The following is a 21,516-nucleotide window of genomic DNA, read 5'->3' on the forward strand; positions in this document are numbered from 1 at the left end:
AAGCACCCAAACCACAGCGCTGACCCCGGCACTGCACTTCTCTCTAAAAACTAAACACCTCGAAGGAAAACAAGACTCATTTCCCAAAGGAAAAACACCCCGACCCCGACGCCGCCGCCGGGGCCACGGCGGGCCCTTCCCGCGGCGGCTCCTCCCCTCGGGCCGCGGCGCCGCCCGGAGAGGGGCGGCGGAGGGAGGGATGGAGGGGAGTGCGGGCTGTCCCGGCCGGGCAGCGCACTCAGGCTCCGTGTATTACCCGCTCGCCGTAGTTCTGCTCCCCGCTGTCGCTCATCGTCCCGCCGCTCCCCGCCACCGGCACCGCCGACCCGACCCGACCCGACCGTCCCCGGCGCCAGCGCCCTCCGCAGAGGAAGTGACGCCGCCCCGCCGGCGCGCGGGCCCCCGCGCCAGGCCCCGCCTCCCCCGCCGCCGGCCCTGAGGGGAGGCCCCGGCCCGCGGCGGCCCTGGCGGGAGGCCGTGGCGGCTGGCGGCGGGCGCCGGGGGTGGCCCCCTCCTGCCCGGGCTCGGGAGCTGCTGGGGGCCGGGGGGGCGGAACCCGACGAGCGGCCCCTTCAGAGACAGCTCCGGTGCCCGGTGGAGCTGGTCCTGCCCGCCCGAGCGGGGCCAAGGCCAGGATCCTGTCTTTCATGGAAGCAGAGAAGGGTTTGGCTTGGAAGGGACCTTCAAGCCCACCCAGTGCCACCCCCTGCCCTGGGCAGGGACACCTCCCACCAGCCCAGGCTGCTCCCAGCCCCGTCCAACCTGGCCTTGAACCCCTCCAGGGATGGGGCAGCCACAGCTTCTCTGGGCAGCCTGGGCCAGCGTCCCACCACCCTCACAGCCAAGAATTGCTTCCTCACATCTCATCTAAATCTCCCCTCTTCCAGTGAAAAACCGTTCCCCCTCGTCCCATGGCTCGTCCCCTCCAAAAGGCCATTTCCTAAGGAGAAGCGAGGCCCAGCTCCCACCCAACTGCTCGTGCAGAGCACAGTGTTAACAGGCTGTTGCTCCCCAGGGGCTGCTCTCAGAGAACCTCCTTGGGGCACAAGGACACGAGCCCCGGCTGAAGGGCCAGAGCCCAGGAGGTGACCCTGTAGACAGAGGGGACGGTGGCTGCTACGCCTACCATTTCCCACCACCTCAGACGCAGAGGCTTTCAGCAGCCACCAGCGCTGCCAAGCGACCAGCAGCAGGGATCCCCTGACGGAGGACGGGGGACAAAATCCTGCTTTTGTACTCAGCAGAGCACAGGGTCAGCCTCAAAACTGCAGCCCCCAGATGGCGAGAACCCAAGGGAAGGGGAAAGGACACTTCAAGCATTCAGCTACTGCGTCCTAGCGGTAATAAACAGCTAAAATCTTCCACGTCCTCTGGGATCCCAGGAAGATGAAGTATCTCATGGAGGGACAAACCACGACAAATGGCCTTTGCAATAGTTCTTCCTTTGGAGAACCTCCTCTGATTTGGGGATGGATTAAGCTCATCACTTTGAAAGCAGAGAGCGATGTGGCTGCTGACCCGCACCACAGCCAAACCACCGCGTCAGCCGGCCCAGGAGAGCAGACCTTCAGGCGAGGAGCAGCCCGGGAAGGCTGATCCCACCCACGGCGACAGAGGGCATGGCCCCAAAATCACCAGCTTTCCCCCCGAAGACGAGGAGAGGAGAGACCGCATCACCGGGCAGGAATCACCTCACATGATGGTAACTGCCATTACAGAAACACCACCACACGGTCATTTGTACAAGCGTTCCAACACGGGGCTTCCAAACCACCTCTTGGGCAATTTTTCCCCTGCGATGGTCAAGGAAAGACCTGAAATCCCACTCCAGCTCCGGAGTGTAAGCTAGAGGGGGGAAAAAAATGAAAGAAAGGGGGAAACACCATGTTTAAACTGATCTAGCTGGGTCTGAGCGTAACAGAGCGAGGATCGACACAAGCTCTTCATTGGGCAGACGCCTGGAGGCAGCGCCTGCGGCAGAGCAGCAATAATCTCCTATTTGGCTGTTACTGGGATTCTCGCTGCTGAACAACGTCCTGGTTGTCCCTTCAGCATTTTGGGACAATCGCTTGGAGGTTCTGGTGCTCTGATACCCAGCCTGGCCAGAGTCGTCTTCCTCCATAGACTGTGAGTGAGCTAAAACCCACATTGATATGTCAACCTTATTTTCAATGACAAAAAAACCCTAAATCACTCTCATTACCAGATCAAGTTTCATTCCAGTAAGGCTCTTCAAATAATTTAAATATTTATTTTAATAAAAATAAATAAATACTTCTCTTTTCACATTACAGAACTCCCTGGAGACAGAAATAAAACAAACCAACCCCAACCACAGGGGTTTCTCTCGCAAATCAAAAGATGGTAAATGCTTTCTTCTGATGGTCATCACAAATCCACTTGTAGGCATCAAGTAGATGGTAGGTTACTCCAGAAACAGAAGAAAACTCTCTTTGAGGAAACAGCAGTTCAGCACCTTCTTGTTGGGAAGAGAAGGTCAGCTCACACAACTGTTGCCACCACCAGATGAGTCCCATTTGTCCATAACGTGACCATGTGTGCTGTGAGAGAAGTTCCACTCGTGCAATGTCACCACCACCAGACGATTCCCATTCGTCCAGAACGCGGCCACGTGCGCTGCGAGGTGTGAGCAGCCCTCTCTGCGATGGAAGTTCACAGCATTTGTTGTTAACCATTTCCTTGCCCAGGTGACGCCAACCTTTCCAGCTTGTGCTTAAGGTGTGTTAGCTAATTTCAAGGAGAGTTACTGTCTCCAAAATAGGGGCAGGCGGGGGGGAAATAACAATCTTAACCACTACTACTTAACCTAAAGAGAAAAACTTGTGTGCCTGCTGCTATTTCAAATGAGGTAGTAGAAAAGTAACTAAAAGAAGAGGTAGTCACCCAAAGGTGATGACAGTGTTACTCTGGTAGCGCATGCCTCAGAGCAGCTCTTGATGGAGTATTTCCCAGACCATCCTCTCGCGGAAATAAGGCATGTGGATCTGAAAAGAAAAGAAAAATCCATGAAATGCACATCATGGCAGAAAGAGACACAAAATACGCAGAAACGCCCAGTTACTTCCTTAATATACACTTCCTTTTAAGAACTGCCAACGCTTGCCCTTCCGGTACAACCTGGCTTTCACCCACACAGCTCCTAAGAGGGTGACATGCCACCAAAACCAGATCTCCTTGACCACACAACAGCTCACAAGCACTTTCACAGAAGAGCACTGCCTTGGAAAAGAACCAGTGTCTTCACTGGTCAAAGGCTGAGACCCATTTCTCCCAAAGATCCCAAGGCCAGATCTCACAAACCCCCTGGCTCCAGTACCTCGCCCAAGAGGAATCTCACTGGGAGCAGATACCGGACGCCAGGATGGAGAACACAGCTCTGCCCTGCTGAGGCCACTTGGAAGTTCCAGCCCAGCCACTATCTCCCAAGAACGGAGAGAGGTACAAAACCTCAGCCGCTGCACCAGATGCAATTAACAGCCGCTGCGTAACTTCCCTGGCTCTTGTCTCTGTGCGAAAGGGGCTGGAGCTGTTTAGAACCTTCACTCACCTGTGTAAAGGTCAGCGGTTTCTCTCTCGAGATGTAATCTGCGTATTTGCAGGTGAAAACGCCACAGTCGCTTCCATTCGATTGCTGAGGGATTTCCTAACGAATGCAAAGAAGATGGAGAATTTGCCTCTATCTTCAAGGAAAAGCAACTTGGAAGCAGCACCCATTACCAAAAATACCCTAACCAGACACTCCTGAACTTGCACCATCCCCAGTAACCGCTCCCCAACACAAGGAACAGACCCCAGGAACTGCACATCATCCCTCCCCTCGGCTTCCTACGCTCGGATGTTACAAGCCAAATTCCTGGCAGGCTGATAAGGGACAGCAGGCTTCCTCCCTGCAAGGTGTCTGGAGGTTTCTACAGTGTCTTTCTGAAGTGACATCCCTTAAATCGAGGCTTTCGGTGCTGCTTTTCACTATTGCTGAGAAACATCAGCCCAACCCTTTGCTTTGTCACGTACCAGGATCTGGGCTGCAAACAAGCAGCCCACGTTCTCTGACAACTGCTAAAGAGACTTGGAATTTGACTTGTGAAATGGGGGCAAAGCCAAATTCACCTTCACGTGGCAGAGGAATTAAAAAAAACCCAACAAAGTATTCGGCCAGCAAGGAGAGGCACTGCTCAAAGATTTCATCCCAGCATGGTTTCCTGGGCCACTTGCAGCCCCATGTGGTACCAGAAGAAGATGCTTATGGCTGTTCTCTGAAGTCCTGGCCTTATGAGAAAGCGTTAAGAGCTTTGTGACAAGGAGTTCTAGTTCACATTTCAAGTGCAAGCAGTGCTCACTCACATGTGGCTCCATGCTGTGAACAGTCCACTCCGAAACACTCAGCTTCACGTGTCTTTTTTCACGGCTCTCCTCTTGCAGGTATTTGCTGTTGAAAACAAAAGAAAAACCACTCTTCATCGCTGTAATTTAGGCCGAGAAAAAAAGAGCTGCTGAAAGATCACAGGAAGATGAATGGCAGGAGAGTAAACATGTCAGAGGATCCTCACAGCAGCTGATTTCAGGCATTTGGAGGAAAAATCCAAATCTTAAATTTACAAACGCTGCGAGAGGCTGCGAGCTAACCATCAGGAATGAGACCGACAATTCCGACAATTCCAAATAAGGTCATTGCTTAGCAGAGGTCAAAAAACCCCAAATCCCATGTTATCAGAGGAAGAACAGAAAAACCAAGCAAGGAACCCTAATGTCGTCAGCCCACCACGTGCCTGAATCCCACAGACTGCGTGCGCCTCCGGAAGGACAAATACAAAAGCTTTTGGGCCAGCACCTCTGGCTGAGGAAGTTTCCAGGCCACCAGTTGCTGGAAAAAAGGACTGGATGCAGACCTGTTCTTATAGCCTTTCCCAGGCACCTGCTCTTAACTGTTCAGGACAGCACCGGACTAAACCAACGCTTGGTTTGTCTCTGCGGGGCCGCTCTCCTTGCTCTTGGGCTACAAAGCTGCTGGATTAAGGGGTTTTACTACCTCTGCATCAGTGGCAGAGACTTCTAAGGACGCCTGCTTGCACAACAGGAAAACCTGTCCCCGTTACGTTGGAGAGGTGTGCGTGCCAGCTGACACAGCTGCAAAAGCTGGCTACACGGTATCTGTCTTGAACGAGAATGTCAGAATTACAAAGAGCACCCAGCGGTATCCTCAAACACTTCTGCCCTCAAAAAACTTCTGCCCCTTTCGTCAATAGCCCCATTTTATTGATCACTAACAAAGTTGGTGCCCGTGTGCCACGGGGCTACCATGTCTTTGTCTGTGCTATAGGGGGAAGGTGGCAGAACCCAGGCACCCAAGACGCTGGGTGGAGGGGACGACGTGAGACTAGGGAAGGAGTCACTGTCAGACAACTCGCAGCAAGCGAATCCAAGATTTCTGGTTTGTTATCTACAAGACATGTGGAAACTTGCCGTCGTGTCACAGGGGCAAAACCCAAAACGTTCTCCTCATTCACAACACAAAAGCACTGACTGAGCAGTTACTTACAGCAAAGTCTCACAAATCTTGTCCCCTCCTTCTTGTCCTCGGGAGTCAAAGTATTTGACGGTCTTCTTTCTGGTGTCTATGACCTGTTATTCAAAGGTGACTGTTAGACAAAGCACCACCTTGTGCTGCACAAACCTCCATGACTTTTCTTGCTAGCTTTTTCTCCCCACCCAACTCTAAATAACAAGCCCGTTTGACTCACCGCTAGTGCCCAGTGCAAGCTCAAGTTAATGGGCACAAAGATGATGTCCTTCTGGAAGACATCCACGCGTCTGGTCAATCTTCTTACTGTCCTGTAGCCCCCAGAAGCTAGTTTTTCATAAAACAAGGAACTAAAAGCGTGGACTGATGGATATCCTGCCTTCTTACTTCTCTCCATCACAAGACCCATGTAGAAATTAATGACCTGTACCACAAAGAGTAAACTGGAGATGTAAAATCAGACGCTAGCTTACCAAACGAAAAATACAGCCACATCTCTTTTCTGGCCACCCTGAAGTACGCAGCTGAGAGAACTCCAGCCTCAGCTGTCAGCTTTTGTTGAGAGAACTTCGCACTTGGTTACAGTTGGTTATCAAACTGCACTTTGATAAAAACACCTGCCACCCACTCCAAGAACCTGGACTAACTCCTGGAAGCACATAACACAACAAGTAAAGGAACTGTCAGGAACACTGGACCCTCAAGTACCTAAAATAAGAACTGCACAGAGATTTCTAGCCTCTGCAGTGCAGGTTATCAAATAACTTCGAAAAGTACACGGTGAAGGGGTATTTTTAAAGAAATGCTCAATTAGAAGATCCCTGTGCTGCAGCTAGTTTTACCTCATCATTTAGCCAGCAACCGTTCCTTAAGGTGTGGATGTCCTCACGAGTCACCTTTAGGTTGAAGGCACTGCTCATGATCTCCTCTGGCTCACCTTTGCCTAATGCGGCAACGACCTCTCTCTCCATGGCCTGAAATGAACAATTAAATGGGGAAGGACTTGTGCAACAGAGCATCGAGCATGCCAACCTGTGGGCAGCTTTCAGCTCAAACACGGCCTGGAAATGAAGCTCAGGTGACAGAGCAACTGCCTTTGCCGGCTTTCGGCTAGGTTAGCAATCGCCCTTTTTGGTTGGTTGGTTGGTTGGTTTCAGCATCCTGACTTGGATCTTCAGGGTCCAGGTTTGCCTCAATTTGTTTTCACCAAGGAAGCTGAGACAAAACGCAGGGACGAGCAAACACACAGCAAACGCCTTTCCCATGCGATGCTGCAGCCCTCGCAACGCTGAGGTTTAAGGCAACCGCAGCAGGCATTCTCCATGCCAAGGCAGCTACGTCAGGAGCCTGAAAGAATGGGAAGGTGGGGGAACTTCAAGGGAGCTGAAGTACCAGCAAAGGGGGAAACCGAGGCAGCTACACTGCAGTCAGGCAATCGGGAGTCCAGGCTGTGCATGCAGCTGGTTGTCATTTGCAGGTTTCCATGCAAAGGAAATTCTGCTTAGGGAATGCAAAGCAACCACTGGGTCTTTAGTATAAAATACTCTGAACTGCCAGAGCATCTTCTTCTCGGTTGAACGTGGGCTAGCAGGATAAGAAAACCCCTGGTTTTCCTTGTACTGAGCATCACCCCGCAGACGTTGTAAACTCTGGACTTGCTAGCCCTTTCCAAGTCAATCCTCAAGAGGCAAAAAAGGGGGCGCTCGATCAGACTGCAACTCCCAAGAATAAAAGCGGCCAACACTCAGACAAGCAGGGGAGGCTGTTGTTAAACGTGGACTCCTTTTTGTCCGAGTAACAGAAGCCCCACCAACCCTTAGGTTAGCACAACTGAAGGAGTGCGTGGAGCATCAAATGCTTAAATCCTTTCAATCCTTCAAACCAGCTTTAGTGCTGACCTTTGCACTGGGAAGTCACAGCTGCAGACACTCCCTAACAGGTTAAGTGCAAGTTCTTCAGATTTCAAAAAGCCTGAAGAACCACCTGTAACAAATGGAGTTCCTTGCAGCTGTTTCACAGCCTTCTCTTTTGTCAAACAGCCTGTCAGCTACGGTACCTCTGTGAGTGGAGTAAAGTCTTTTCCTATTCTTCTCAGCCTTATGACTTTCTTTCCTTTCACGGCAAGGGCGGGTGACTTTTTGGCCTGGGCGGGTGCCAGAGGTACTTGGCATAACACACCTTCTGCGATCTGAGCTCCACGCTGTTCCTGTGAGACAAAAGGACGTCAAGCTACCAATCCAGCACAGATTTTTTTGCTAGGGGATAGCACAGAAAATCTTGCTCATGTCTAAAACTGGAAGGGCTTTTGTACACACATCTAACCAGCCGACTCCAAAGTTACTTTTTGTCGAGGACTGCATCCCAACTGCGCACCCATGTAGTGCTGCACTCAAAACTAAACGGAGGCAAGAGAGGCAGGAAGTTAGTTTGGCTTGGAGTAGCGTTAAGAACCCCAGAAAAGCCTCCGCAGGTAGGTATCAGGTTGAGATGGAGATTAATAGCTCTGATTTCCAGGACTAAAATTTAATTTTGATCTCAATCCTGACCAGAGACGAAAGTCAAAGAGATGTACTTCCTATCTCACAAAACAAGACACCACTAAAGATACCACAGTCCAGCTCTGCAGGTCAACCAAGCCTGTGCAGTAAAGACTCTGAGGCTGTACCCAACACATCAAAGGGGAAGAAGAAAAATAGTATAGGGTAGTGCGCTCATCATAGTCCAGAAACAAAATGAACGGCAGCGGGAAACCCTCTGTGATCGTGCTACTCAACAAATCATGCTCCCGCTTCCCTTGGGAAAAATGACCTGGATGAATACAGATATTGTTGAGGAAGTAATGAAAGGGAGGAGCGCAAAAAGTTCTGATCACAGCCAGATACATTTTCCTAAAAAATGAAATCATGAATAACACAAGCTTACCCCTGCAACTGCAACAGCTTGTTTCACCGCTCCGTCCTCTTCCAGACATTCTTCTGCTGGTGGGGAGCCCCTGCGAGGAGAGGGAGAGAGAAAGAGAGAGAGCAGTGAGCTGTGGACCTGTACTGTCCCACGGAATTCTCAAGAATTCACCTTCTGGACAAGAAATGCTTTTTCAAGGCTCCTGCTGACTACAGCCTCGGTTGCACACGTGTGACAACATCGTCTCCGCTTCCAGCACGATTCTTTCGGAGCAGCGAGACTGGCATAGAAGGAAGCGCTGGAGCTTTGTAAATTCCTTCCCATCTCCCTGTGCAAGACTCCTTTGGTTTCTCTTGATCAGTTTCATTATTTGGAAAACAGGGAAGCAACCAGCACTTCCTCTGTCAAGTGCTCTGGGATCTACTGGGGATAAATGCTGCTTGCTAGGGCTTATACTGCAAGGTATAACATGAACACCCGCAACTCTACCTGCAGCCACATACAGTTAGCTTACGGGAACTAAGACCACCACAGGGAATGAAAAATGGGACACCTACAGGATATTTACTTGCCTCCTATAGGCTAGTCAAGAGAGTGACTGTCCCCATTTGGAGAGGATTACCAGTAAAACCACACAGACTCTGAAGAGCAAACAAATACACAGACAGTAAAGATGTCTGTCTATACGTGCCTTCCTCAAAACCAAGAATTTGCCTTGTCACCAAAGACCCCCTTTTTCAGGAGGGAGACCTACAACAGACTCTCACAGTATTCTCCACTTTCAGTCCAGCGTGGTAAGAGTAGCTATCACAAGCTTTGTCAAATGACTTCCCTTGGTAGTTAAATCCACAAAAAAAGGCAAGAAAATGTTCCTTTCACTTCAACCCGTCATACTCTATCCGTTCCTTTATTTCCTTCTCTCCCCTCACGCTCAGGTGAACCACTGACAATTTAAGCACACAACAGTGCCGCACGGCTAAAGAGAGCGCTAGGCTTTAAAGCGGGGAGAAGAACAGGGACGGAAAGAGACACGCGCACAGAGCCAAAAGAAACAAGAACCGTGATGAAAAGAGACTCTACCTGGTCACAACATCTCCCTGAGACAGCTCTGGGCAGCAAACACCTACCAATTTGATACCTGCACAGAAAAGCAGCAGTATTAAAAAAATAAGTCAACTTTCGATTGCCATCAGATGTACGTAGCTCTCCGTTTCTGAGGAATAAATAAATAAAAAATATATTTAAATTAGGAAGTTTGAACTCTGGCAAGCAGTGTGAACTTTGAATATCATGTGGGAGTGTATAGGAAATGCCCTATTTTCATTTGAAGTCTACCTACAAACTGGAAGGGATTTGAATCATGGGGATACTCACCAGTCCTTAGCGTTGGATATGGATAAACATCTCCTCCTCCTTTTGTTTCTTTCAGGTCACTCATCACAGGTTCCTTGGAATAGGCTTCAACCCTTTGGTGCAGCAAAAACAACAGAGGAGAATCACTATTTTTATACCTAGGGCATTTCTTGTCAGTACATACCAATTCACTAGGACAGATCCAGTTCAGACGGACGCAACTGTCTACGTTAGAGTTGGAAGTCATGGGTAAAGCAACAGGTATACGTAACGTAAAATTAAGCTGTTTAATCCCTTGGCAGAAACATCCTGTCTCCTGCACTAGTTTCCGGACAAAATGCAAAGGGATTTCCATGGGGAGCTTACGTTCAGAAACTCGGCCACTTTCAACTCGGGCACACTGAAGATACACGAGTCCAATTTTCTGTCTCTTCAGAATTTCAAGAGAGATCAATCAATCGTGGTATTTGTTCCCTTTACCTTTTCACCAGTCAATCAGTGGCTTTTTTGGTTTGTCTTTAAAAAGAAAGAAACATTCTTTGCACATCCTACAAATACCTGGATTAACCTGAGGAGGCCACCGAGGAGGACATTTTACTTCAGACCTGCTCTACCCTGACCTCAGAGACTACATGCTCATTAGCAGTCGGAGTGCATTAGGCACGTGCCCTGGGAACACGCTCTGGTTTAGCTTCACCTGAAAGGAATCTGCTTCACATGCTCCAGCTCTGCTCTGAGATATGAGCCCAACAGATCATTCAGGGACTATTCGTGCTTCATTGCAGGGAGCTGAAGCGGGGGGGTCGGTCTTTTAAAAATTACTTTGCCCCAACACTTGCCCTGGGACACTGCCCAGAACCCCCACAGTAGGACACAGTCATCCCCTCCGCTTCCATGTACAACACCTACAAAGTTACCACCAAGAAGTTAAAGGTAATTTTGCCTATAATTACTTGCGGAACCTTGTCGGCTCTGTATTAGGACGGCTTCCAGCATCTTCTTCCTTTACTGGTTCCAAAGGCTTTTGATGTTTCACCTTTTCTCCTCGCTGAACATCCTAGCAAAATGGAGGGAAAAACAAACAGCTTAGAACCACTGCATGTGAAGCAAACGTTTGTCATCCGGATATAGCGTGGACTGCACAGGCTGCTCCCAAAATACTGGCACGTTATTCACATTTACTTTAGCAGGAATTCCCACCTTCCTTTTGTGTTAGCCCTGCTCTAGGAGCTCGTGTCCCACCAGAACGCTCAAAATTCCTTCTGCAACTGTTTCCTCAATTGGGGGCCTCTGCTCTTCAGCTATGGTCTGCACCCCTTGCCTAATAATTCAGGCTAATAGGCATTCCTGCCAATAGACATCATGATTGGCTGCTATGAGTCCCCGGGCGTATCCTAATCATGCTCCACAGCTTGCCATGGCCTGCTTCTCCAGCACTTTGCCCTACATTCTTCTCCCATGTAAGCTCATCAGGAATTTTCCAATGGTTCCTTCAGGTATTGGAAGGAAAGGACAGGGAAAGACCTCTCAGATAGCCCTGTAAGGAAGGAGTAGCAGCAACTCAGTGGGTTTTTTCCCTCCGCCATCCTTTTAGACTTGCTACCTAAAGAGCAGAGTTGAGCTAGGTTAAGGACAACATAGTGAAACAACTCTGCAACAAATACATACTTAGTGACAAGGCAGTACAGCTCCACTGACAAGGGAAACTGGCTGCAGGGTCCTCCCCCACTACACCAGGTCCATGAAAATGGTTTAAAATTCAATCCTTTGGCAACAAACCACTGCTCTGTTCCAAGACTTGATGCACGTAAAGGCAAATGAAATGCTATATGCTGATTTCCCAGAAGCATCCCTTCAACTTCTTTCACTACACCCACTGTGCTGTTACAAACTGCTCCTTCAGCCTTTACACGCCGTTTTGCTATCAGTGCTAAGTTCTTTCCGTTCAAAAGACACATTTCGCGCTCAGGTTACCTCTTCAGCAGTACAGAAAAGCCTCCCCATTTTGCTGGCTTCCAAAGTGCTGCGTTCTGGCGCAGCGCGCTCCTTAATGGGTGGCCTCGGTGTCAAGACGCTGCCTGAGGCAGGTTTGATGTCCTGCTTGCCCCTCTGTCTTGTGCTAAAAACATCAAGGGCAAAAGAAATAGTATCAAGAGAAGGTTCAAATATGCAGCTCCCGATGCTAGCTTCACCAACAGCTGTTGTGTTAAAGCACGTACGCTGATGATGATGGAGACAGACGCGAGATGTTTACAACCTTTAGATGAAGACCTGCTGTCTTCAACTAGCTCATGGGAAAGTACAGAGAAGTCAAAGCGAAAATCAGAACAACTGCCTTGAAGATACACTGCTGTTTGTCACCTCAGCCTCTTCTCAAGTTCTACACTTCCTCTTACCACAGACCTTTAATCTTTATCTAATCTCCTGTGTCTATGAAGTATCTGGATTTAAAGAAAAAGCTTAAAATCAGTCGGGGGAGAAAAAACCAAAAAAGCAGCTGGAGACCTCCCTTAGTACAGCAGCCTGAGGGAGTTCCAGGCTACCTTGGAGGAATATTGCTCTGTGGACACAAATACAAATGTTAGGCAATACGGAGGAAGTTCAACAACAAAAGAGAAAGGCAATAAACCTTTCGGAGAAGAACTCCAAGAAAATGGAAGGATTTTTACCTCAGACGCGGAATTGTCTTGTCACAAAGGGACAGTGAGCGTAAGGCATCGATAACTACAAAAAGAAATTGAAGGGTTTTATGAGTTTACAGTCAAGAGCTTCACAAAAGAAAGCTTGTCATTTTCTCTCCTACATCATAATATTATTTGTGTTATGTCACTTGAGGAGAGTTTCAGAGTTTCATACTGGCAACTACAGAAAGTTGTGCACACAAGGGATTGCCAGCCAAAACCCGAAATAAAAAAGGGTTATCAGGACCTGCTACCCATAATCAGCTTTTCAAACTACTGACTTCTGGCAAGCCAACAGTGGACATATCAGAACTGAAGGACTGCATCCAAGGCAGCTCGTCTACTGAGATGACAAGATCAACGCCTGGCTCCACTCCAGAGGCAATGCAAGGATGCAGGCAGGAATCAGAGCTCACACTCAAGTATTCCCAGATGCTGCCTAGTATTGTGCCTGCAATAAGCCCTACAGAACTCTAGGGGTCCAGCTGTACGGTGCACAAGGGCGGGTGAAAAAGAAACGAGTTCATAACTCCATGTCAGCCTTACCAATTTGTAGCATCCCTCCTTCTTCCATACACCATCTTGCCCTTTTAGCTGGAGGCTCAGAAAAGATGGACTGCAAACAAAAAAAAGGAAAACAACGAGAGTAAAACATGAATTCCATGTGAATGCCAGCAAACATAAACTTCCTGAAATTTAGTCAACTCTGTTCTGACTTGGGGACCATGATTTGCCCGCTCAGACTGCGGAAGAATGCCAATCTTTGCAGGATCTCTGACGAGTACACTTTAGGCTTTTAATACAGGCTCTCATACCTGCAGTGATTAAAACAATATAAACTTGTCACGCAGTTATCACTAGTCCAAAGTGTGGTAGTTTAGCCCTTCAGAAACATATTTTGAACAAATAAGAGAGAATGACTCTCTCACGAACTAATAGTCAGAGCATGACAGATTCTTATTCCTCTTATCCTATAGGGCAATAAGAAAAATAGCACTACTACTGGAACCAAACTGGGAAGTCAAGCAGCTCATGACTCATTTTGACAGAGTCCGAGTCCTACAGCCATCCTCCCCCGGAATGGTGGATTATGAACCTATGAGAAGGAGGTTTATCCAGAGGAAGTACGCAGTTTTTCTTGCAAAGTAGTGTATTTTGATTCCTTAACTACAAGCTTGAGAGAGAGAGTAACAACAGTTTACAAACACAGGACAACCATAAACTGGGATGACGGGAAAGTATCTGGAAGGCAACAAACGCTTTGCTCCTTCCTCGGACGCAAGTGCCAGAGCAGAGGACGCAGAGCTGAGGAAGGCGAACCCAGCACACAAGAGCTGCCTGCTAGAAATGGAAAAGAACCACCTACTGCTGCACAGGCTCAGAGCAGGCCCAACTTCAGGACGCTTCAGGGAGAGACGCTTGCTCTTTCATCTTCCACAGATTCACCCTATTTTCCCAACCCTTGCTAACCTCTTCCCCAGACTCTCTGCTCACAGCATCGTCCCTGACTGACGCTCTCGGGCGTTTAGTTGCCTTGCGTTGCAACTTCACCACAGAGGAAACTTCTTCAGGTTTCTCTCCAGGCTCAGAGTTGTCAAAATCTAAAAAACCAAAGACAGGCCATATAAGAACATGATAGGAAAGGAGATTAGGATTTCTATTGGCACCAAAGCCACAGCTAAAGCAGTGTAACCCATTTCAAGTTTCACACCCTTCTGCCAACAGCACTTGGTGGCAATTTTTGTATTAGTTGCCTCACTGAGCAGCCCCTCAGAGCCACAGCTCAAAGACTAACCCACCCGTGAGTCTGCCAGCCAGATCTGCAAAAAAACCCTGCTTTGGGGAACATTCCCTGTTTCCGGAGAAGCAGCACAGGGTGCAATTTATCCTCCTCCCCCCTCCACACATGCATGCAGTTTATTACGTGTACGTGTTTACCACAAAAGTAATAAACTAAAGTAGAGAAAGTAGGAAAGTCAAAAGAAGTACAAAAGCCAGAGTTTTCTAAGGCAGATGAAACCTAAGAAAAATCAGGCCTATTAAAGACTTCTGTAACGTCCAATACCTGTTCTTCTCTTTTTGGCTGGAGGCTCATCGGGATCCTCCACAGGTGTACAAATGCTGAGGAAAGAAAACACAGAAGAGTGGTTTGAAACTTCCTGAAGCTTCTACCAGGCTGACTTCCCTTCACAGGACCCAAACTTCCAAAGTTACTTTTCATAGCCCAAAGGTTTCCTCCTCCGAGCACCCCTGCGATCATCTCAGGCACACACACCCAACCTGAGCACACCGCTGAGCATCCCCCATCAACCCCCCACAACCTCTCCCAGGCAACGGACCGCTCACACACAGCTCATTATCCCACTACACCCTATTAGGCCTCTTTTCCTCATTCTCTTAATGCTTCCTAATGTTTTACATCTGTTCCTATCACCAAAAACTTGCAGAAGTTACGATGCCAAGTTTTCCTCTTTCCTCAAGGAAAGCCACATACCAGCCATTACTAAGCCTTCCAAGTTCCTCAGTCACTACACGGAGTTGCAAAGAAAAGACTAAGTAGGACAGGAAACAAAAGGTGGGAAAGCAACTCATGCAGACACCCACTGCAATAACTTACTGCTAAAGCAGTGCTCGGGAACTCGTTCTTCAAAGGATTCTTAGCTGCACCCTTTCTTATTAAGCGTATGTCCAAATATTCTATCACTTGATAACAACGATAAAATCCAGTACACATTTTTACTTTGGGAATGGAGCACAAAGGTTGCTCCTAGTTGGTTTTTTCCTCTATTTGCCCCACAAAATGCCATGACAGACGCATTCATGTCCTTCTCCACGCTCTACAGGAGACAGCACCTATTTACGCCCAGCATTTGACTTGCCTCCTTAGCAAGGACAGGAAAGAAAGAAGGTATTAGGAAAACTCAACAACTCTGTAGACTCCCACAGAAGCTCAGGCCCTCCTCTTTTCAAAACCTCCTCCCCCACCAGTGTTGAGGGCACTTCATTAAGATTTATAATTTGAATTTGTAAAAAATTCAAGTTTTCACAGGGTAACCCCCCATCCCAAAAAATCGCAGACTGCGCTTCAGCAGTGCAGTACGAGAGTAGCTAACGCTTATCTCCTTTGCCCACCACCTTCACCACTCACGCCCGTAATTGTTCATCCTTCTCTCACGGAAAAGCCTCAAGGGGCCGAGCCCAGCCCAGGAGCGTGGCGGGGACCCCGGGGCAGGACACCACACTGCGCCCCAGCCCGCAGAGCGGCTAACGGCTCAAGCCCCTCAGGCCGACGCCATGGGGCCGAGGCTCCTGTTACCCCCAAGCAGGCCCCGGGGGGTCCCACAAGGCCCCGCTTACCCAGCCCTGGCCTCACGGCCCAAGCGACGCTTTGTGCCTCTCCGCTGGGGAGCTGCAGGCGCTGCGTGCGGTTCCGCCATGGCTCCGCTGCAACTAGGGACGCGGACGCTGCGTTCGACCATTGTGACGAACCGTGATGTAGCGGCGGCCAAGGGCCCGCTGCAGGGAGCCCGGCTAAAGCGGCCGCTGTGGGGCTGGCGAGTGCTGAGCTGGCTCCTGGTGGCCTTGGCTGGCGCTCGGGGGCCATCCTCTGCCCTGCCCCGCTGTTAAGGGGTGGGGGGTTTAATAGGGTTCTTCCTAGTGGTTTATCAGGTGTTGCCTCTGGGGTGGAAATGTGCCCGTGCTGCTGCAGCCACGTCCTGGAGAGCCTTTTCCACATGAGGAATGAAAATGAATGGTTAAGTCCAAGAGGAGCAAAGGGGGCAGATGAAAGGGCTCAGGGCAGGAATGGCCCTTTGGGACAGCCCTTGTCACAGGAGGTCCCCCTAGCTTTTGACGCCTGCAGGGAGTCTTAAGTGGTGGTGGGCTGTGGTTTAATGACAACGACCTTCCTCATTGCTTTAGGAACTTAATTGCCGCTCCACTTTATGCTTCAGGGCTCTGGCCCAGGAAGATGCCTGAGCGCTGGAGGCAGAAGTGGCCATGGCAGAGGCGTTGCAGGCAGGCTGCAGGCAGGGTGGGCGGTGGAAGCAGCCCGGCAGAGGGCAGGGCAGCCCCCCGCAGGGCCTGCGACTTGGAGATGCCTCTTCAGTCGGCTTCTGCCTCCCTCTCCTCTCCCCATCCCGCAGGTGTTAGCTGAATCCTGCAGCCGAGAGCTGGAGGGGGCGCAGGGCATTTGAGTTCCTGGGTAAAGAAAGATGCGAGGTTTTTCTCGGTTTCTCTCTGTGAAGCCAAAACTCACCTGCAACACTCCCGTTTCTGTCCACGGTGGAGAAAAGTGTGAAAGCAGCTTCATAGAACTGGATGCTGAAGCAGCATATTTCAAATTAGTGGCATAACAGTGGCCAGATTAGTGGCCATCACCACCTCTTTGTGGACCCAGAAGGACTAGGGGTGCCGGGCAGGGGTCCCTCAGCTTCCCGCCACCATTGCCATGGCAGGGGCTTGCATGGAGGTGGCACATCAGCTCAGCGAAGCCCCGCTGCAGCGTCTGCTCCACATCTGGTCTGGGCTGGGAGGATGGCTTTGGGGGAGGCGTGCGGAGACCCTGCTCTGTCCTCCCGGTGTCACCAGAGAGGTGCCCAGCACTCCTGGAGATGGGCTCTGCTCCCTCCCCTGCCGCGTGGTGCATATATATCCATATATACACACACCGGCACAAGTGTCATTACATGTGCAGGCTTCACACTTCCAAACAAATCCTCATTTTCCACCGACCGAAACTGCAATCCTGTGTCACACGCTCAGACACTGTTCTCAAATAATACCCCCTCTACTCTGTTATTTACTTGCAATCTTCTTTGGTAATGACAGACCCTCATTAGCATTGGAGACTTTTTTTTAATCGGTATAAAACTTAACTTCAGTGCCATTGCCTAAACGCTTGGTTTGACCACACCAGAAGGTTTTCTTTCTTTCAAGAGATTAAAGAACATTTCAAGTTCAGCAGCAGCAGAATTCTATTTTTTCCTAAAACCAAACAGTTCTAAATTTTGTGTCAATTCTGATCAAGAACGCTCAGCCATGACACCGCAGTACCGGATTTTTTTCAAAAATCACCTGGTTTGTCTTTGTAGCATCTCTTAAACCTGAATATTCAGCCTAATGGGCATTCCAGATTAAGCGTTCTGAAATTCATTTGCTAAACCAACATGGGATCGTGCTTAAACCACTTCCAAACAACTTCAAGTTGAACTATTTACAATTGCCTCCCATCCAACACTGTGGGGACGGGGTGGGACACAACTCGCAGGATGAAGCAGATTTTCAGTGAATTCCAGGAGCAAGAGAATCAAGGCCATATTCTTCTCCATCAAAATATTGGAGGAAGTGTCCTAAACTATGGCCACCTCACATATTAACCCTGCAAAGGGCAGTGCAAATCCTGAGAACTAATTTAGGTTACAAACAACAAATTTAACCTCAACGCGTTATTCCCTTCCAAAGGAAACAATCCACAGACATGAGTTCTGAGTTAATGTATTAATAGCGCTGTAAGCAGCCTTCAACTCTTTGTAAAAGAGTTAGACAACGCCAGATTAAAGAAGGGCCAAACCCCAAACTAAGGCTGTTCTTCCTTTGGGGAAAAAGACTTCTGTTCATAAAACTTCACCCTCTTGGCGGGATCAGGCAAGACAGAAGGAACCTTGTCGAAATACGGGTGGTCTGATACCGAGAAGGACACCAGAAATGCACAACCGGAGGGAAGCAGCAGGGAGGATCTTGCCCACAGACATACCCCGTACCCCTTTCTAGTGTTTAGAAGTTAATAAGCTTTGAAGAAATCAGTAGAGAAATTCCATGAGCATAAGCAAATGACTGAAGTCTTCATCCCTTTGCTATATTTTTAGAACAATCTTTGCTCTGTCACGTTAAGATGGATGTGGAAGCGGGACACCTGTGATCTGAGAAGAAAGAGACGTGTATCTAAACCAGAAAATTAAACAGCTGGCTTAGATCCATTCCGCTCTTTTGGACTTTACAACGTTGTCCAGTTTTTAAACACCCACGTTTTTGTTTCCAGATCATCATTCTTTGAAACCTCCCTCTTCAATCTCCCCCATTTTACAGGATTATGCCACTTCTTTAGTACTTCCAGCCTCCAAGGAACTCCTGGCACCTCACCTGCTCCAGATATTCCTGAGACTGGTAATAACCCCTACAATGGCAAAGCTCTCACCCCCCACCAAGTCCCAGGAAATCCTCCCTGGCTAAAATGTCAAACACCAGGAGCCTGCATCCCTCCAAAAGCAGTTTACGCCCCAGCATCCTGACACATATTGAGGCTTCGTACAAGCCACTCCCACAGCTCACCCAAATTCCACAGTCTCTACTAGCTCATTCTGTTGTTCTTCAGGCATTTTCTCTTCCTAATCCTTGCTCTCTTGCCAAACCAGGCTCCTGGAATGAATGCGGAAGAAAAAAGAAGAAAAGCCAAACTTCTTTATCCTCCCTCTATTCAAACTCTGCTGGTAAGCAGATCAGGACTGGTGTTGGTATTAAATAACCATTTTGTTCTGACCTTGAATTTGTGACGTGTCCATTTTACAAACCACCAGCTCCCTTGATGGTTACCAACAGTTCTTCCCCTTCCTTGGGCATTGCTGGCATCGAGGTGGAAGCCCTGAAGTCCAGGCTTGTGTGTTTCCAAATCATTCTCTCCATCCTTGAAGCATATTGAAAACAACGGGTAATGCTGTAGGGATGACATTTCGGAGCACGTTCATCAAGATGCGTTACAGTCCTCTGCTCCACAGGCAGGGAATGCCAGGGCAGCAGCATTATTTGGGGGGCAGCAGACAGAAAAGGGTTCCGTGGACAGAAGCAGCCGTAAGGTATGGAAGTGAGGACCACGTGTTCTTTGCGCTTCCGAGATCCAGGTTTTCCTCACGGGGACCCAAGTTACAGGTTTCACTTCCTTAGTGGAAGATACCGGCAAATAAAGGGATTGAGGTATTTTTTAAATCCTAAATTCCTATACAATTATGTAGTTCCACTTTTTTTCTTAAGGAAAGCTGCAGCCCCACATTACACAGCATCAAATCTACGATAACATTTACGCAAGGTGTAATTACGCTCACTTCACACTCCTTCCACCCCCCTGCTACTCAATTTAGCAACCGATCCAACAGAGAAGGAACAGCTTTTGGCTCTCTCCCCCTGAAGCACACCATCACCAGACCAGATCACTGCTGGGGGGGCTGGGAATCCACTGGGAGGGAAAGCAGAGCAGTCCCTTCCCATGACAGTTCCCACACTCCACCAAAAAGAAAAAAAAAAAAAAGTGAAAAAAGACAAGAATGTGTTTTGAAAAATGAGACTATCAGACAAGAAGCACGGAAGCCCAGCTTCCTCCCACCACCTCTGCCGCTTGCACTGGCCCTGGGGCTCACTCCGTGCCACCAAGCCGGCAGGAGACTAGTCCAGCAGCAAAAAGCAAATGGTTTTCTGACAGCTTTGGGTACCGACCAGCCCAACAAAAAGTCAGATCAAGGGCAGCTGATGAAGGAGGAACACAAAGAACGACCTGTCCTTTTGGTGGCATCCAGCTATCAGATTGTTTCGAACCTTCTCAAACTGCTTCCTTAGTTCTTCTTCCACAACTTCCAATTTTTTTCCCTTCTTTTTTTTTTTCCCCTCCCTTTTTAAACTGTGACATAAACCAGTTTCAGTTTGCTTTGCTGCTGAAATAGCAAGTCCCATTACTTGCGAAAGCACCTGGTATTTCTTCTCCATCCCCAATGCTGACACTAGGACTCGTGGCTCCACAATCCAGTCAAGCCTGCAAAGCAACGCAGCTGGAAACGGAATCAGGGAAAAAAATCAGCTGATTTAATTCCCAGATCCGACTGGCTGTCCAAACACTAGTATAAGGGAGAAAGCAGAACACGTTTTCAGGAGCACAATTCTTGTTGGCAGCGTGGACTTGGAGCAGCTCAACAGACAGTCGGAAAGTCATATCCTAGATTCTTTATCCAAACGCTGCTGCTACTCTGCAGAGACTTGAGCGCTTCCCGCTTCAAAAAGTAGAAAAGCCATTGACTCGGTAAAATAGAAGCCTTAAGTAAGCCAAAAATGTCATAAATAACACCAGCAAGAGCATTAGAAAAGCCGCTCCCTGATCTAGTCTGAAATAGCAGGTTGTAGCTCTGTGCTCTTCTCTCTTAATTTTACAAACACGTACATTGCATACACCTTACCTAGTTATGACTCACAAAAGTTCAGCCATCGCTCATTTGAAGCCTTGGGGAAGACTGCCCGCACGTGATTTTATTATTTTTTGTTTGAAATCAAAGTATAGGAAAGGGAAGAGTAGGGAAGCAGGAAGAACAGAAGAGCAGAGACTAGGGAAGCAGGTGGGATAGCAATTGCTGTCCTGTCGTACCCTGCACAATTGTGTTTCAAAAAGACTTTGCTCGAAAGGTCTTCATGTTCCCACTCCTTCTGATTGGAAATACAGCGCAGGTTATCCTGGCAAACCTTTACTAAAGTTCGGCTGCCGTCTTGAACTGGTTTTCAGTTGACTTGCACAACAGCAACTACATCAACTTGTTATAAAAAAACTAACACACAGAAATCCACCTCGAGCAAGTCAGAAGTAATAGTACCTCCCTAAAAACATAACAGTTGTAGGAAGGACATGAAGACATCAACAGAGAGGTGATACCGGGGGCGGGACGAGTCTATTCTCTCATCCCTGTCTTTCAGCATTCATTCCCATGTAGCATTTTTAACCTCCTGGGAACCAAATTTTCCTAACCTCATCTCCACTGAAGTAGAAACACTTGTACTATTAAAGCTTCTCACAGTGACTCTGAAAGAGAAAAGGCCATATTCCAAGCCAGACACTGCAGTTTCCTGCTCAGAATTATTACGTTCTCTTAAATTTTTTTTTTTTTTCCACCTCCAGGGAAGGTTAAAAATTTAAACTCCTTATCACCTCCACAACTCCTCCTGATGCTGCAATAAGTTGAAAAATTACAGGCTGATGAGGAAAAAAAGGTGGTCCTGCCCAGCCGAGCGGGG

At 48.6% G+C, this 21,516-nt stretch overlaps 1 protein-coding gene across 1 annotated transcript; it reads right to left on the reverse strand.

The window, feature by feature from the left end:
* Window positions 1-2,942: 2,942 nt before the first annotated feature.
* LOC128911069 (sentrin-specific protease 2-like) lies at window positions 2,943-20,676 on the reverse strand. Its single transcript, XM_054205321.1, has 8 exons — window positions 20,665-20,676; window positions 14,522-14,539; window positions 6,382-6,513; window positions 5,760-5,963; window positions 5,558-5,640; window positions 4,363-4,447; window positions 3,569-3,664; window positions 2,943-3,005 (listed from the first exon to the last, which is right to left on the reverse strand). Exons 1-8 carry the CDS (start codon window positions 20,674-20,676, stop codon window positions 2,943-2,945), a joined length of 693 nt encoding a protein of 230 aa, XP_054061296.1.
* Window positions 20,677-21,516: the final 840 nt, after the last annotated feature.

This window comes from Rissa tridactyla, chromosome 6 (genome assembly GCF_028500815.1).
Source record: "Rissa tridactyla isolate bRisTri1 chromosome 6, bRisTri1.patW.cur.20221130, whole genome shotgun sequence".
NCBI lineage: Eukaryota > Metazoa > Chordata > Aves > Charadriiformes > Laridae > Rissa > Rissa tridactyla.

Excerpts from the sequence above, each read along its gene's own strand:
- LOC128911069 (XM_054205321.1), bottom strand. Across the intron at positions 4,448-5,557 it reads AAGATTTGTGAGACTTTGCT|CAAATACCTGCAAGAGGAGA; the intron begins GTAAGTAACTGC and ends TGTTTTCAACAG. Across the intron at positions 3,006-3,568 it reads AACCGCTGACCTTTACACAG|ATCCACATGCCTTATTTCCG; the intron begins GTGAGTGAAGGT and ends TTTTCTTTTCAG.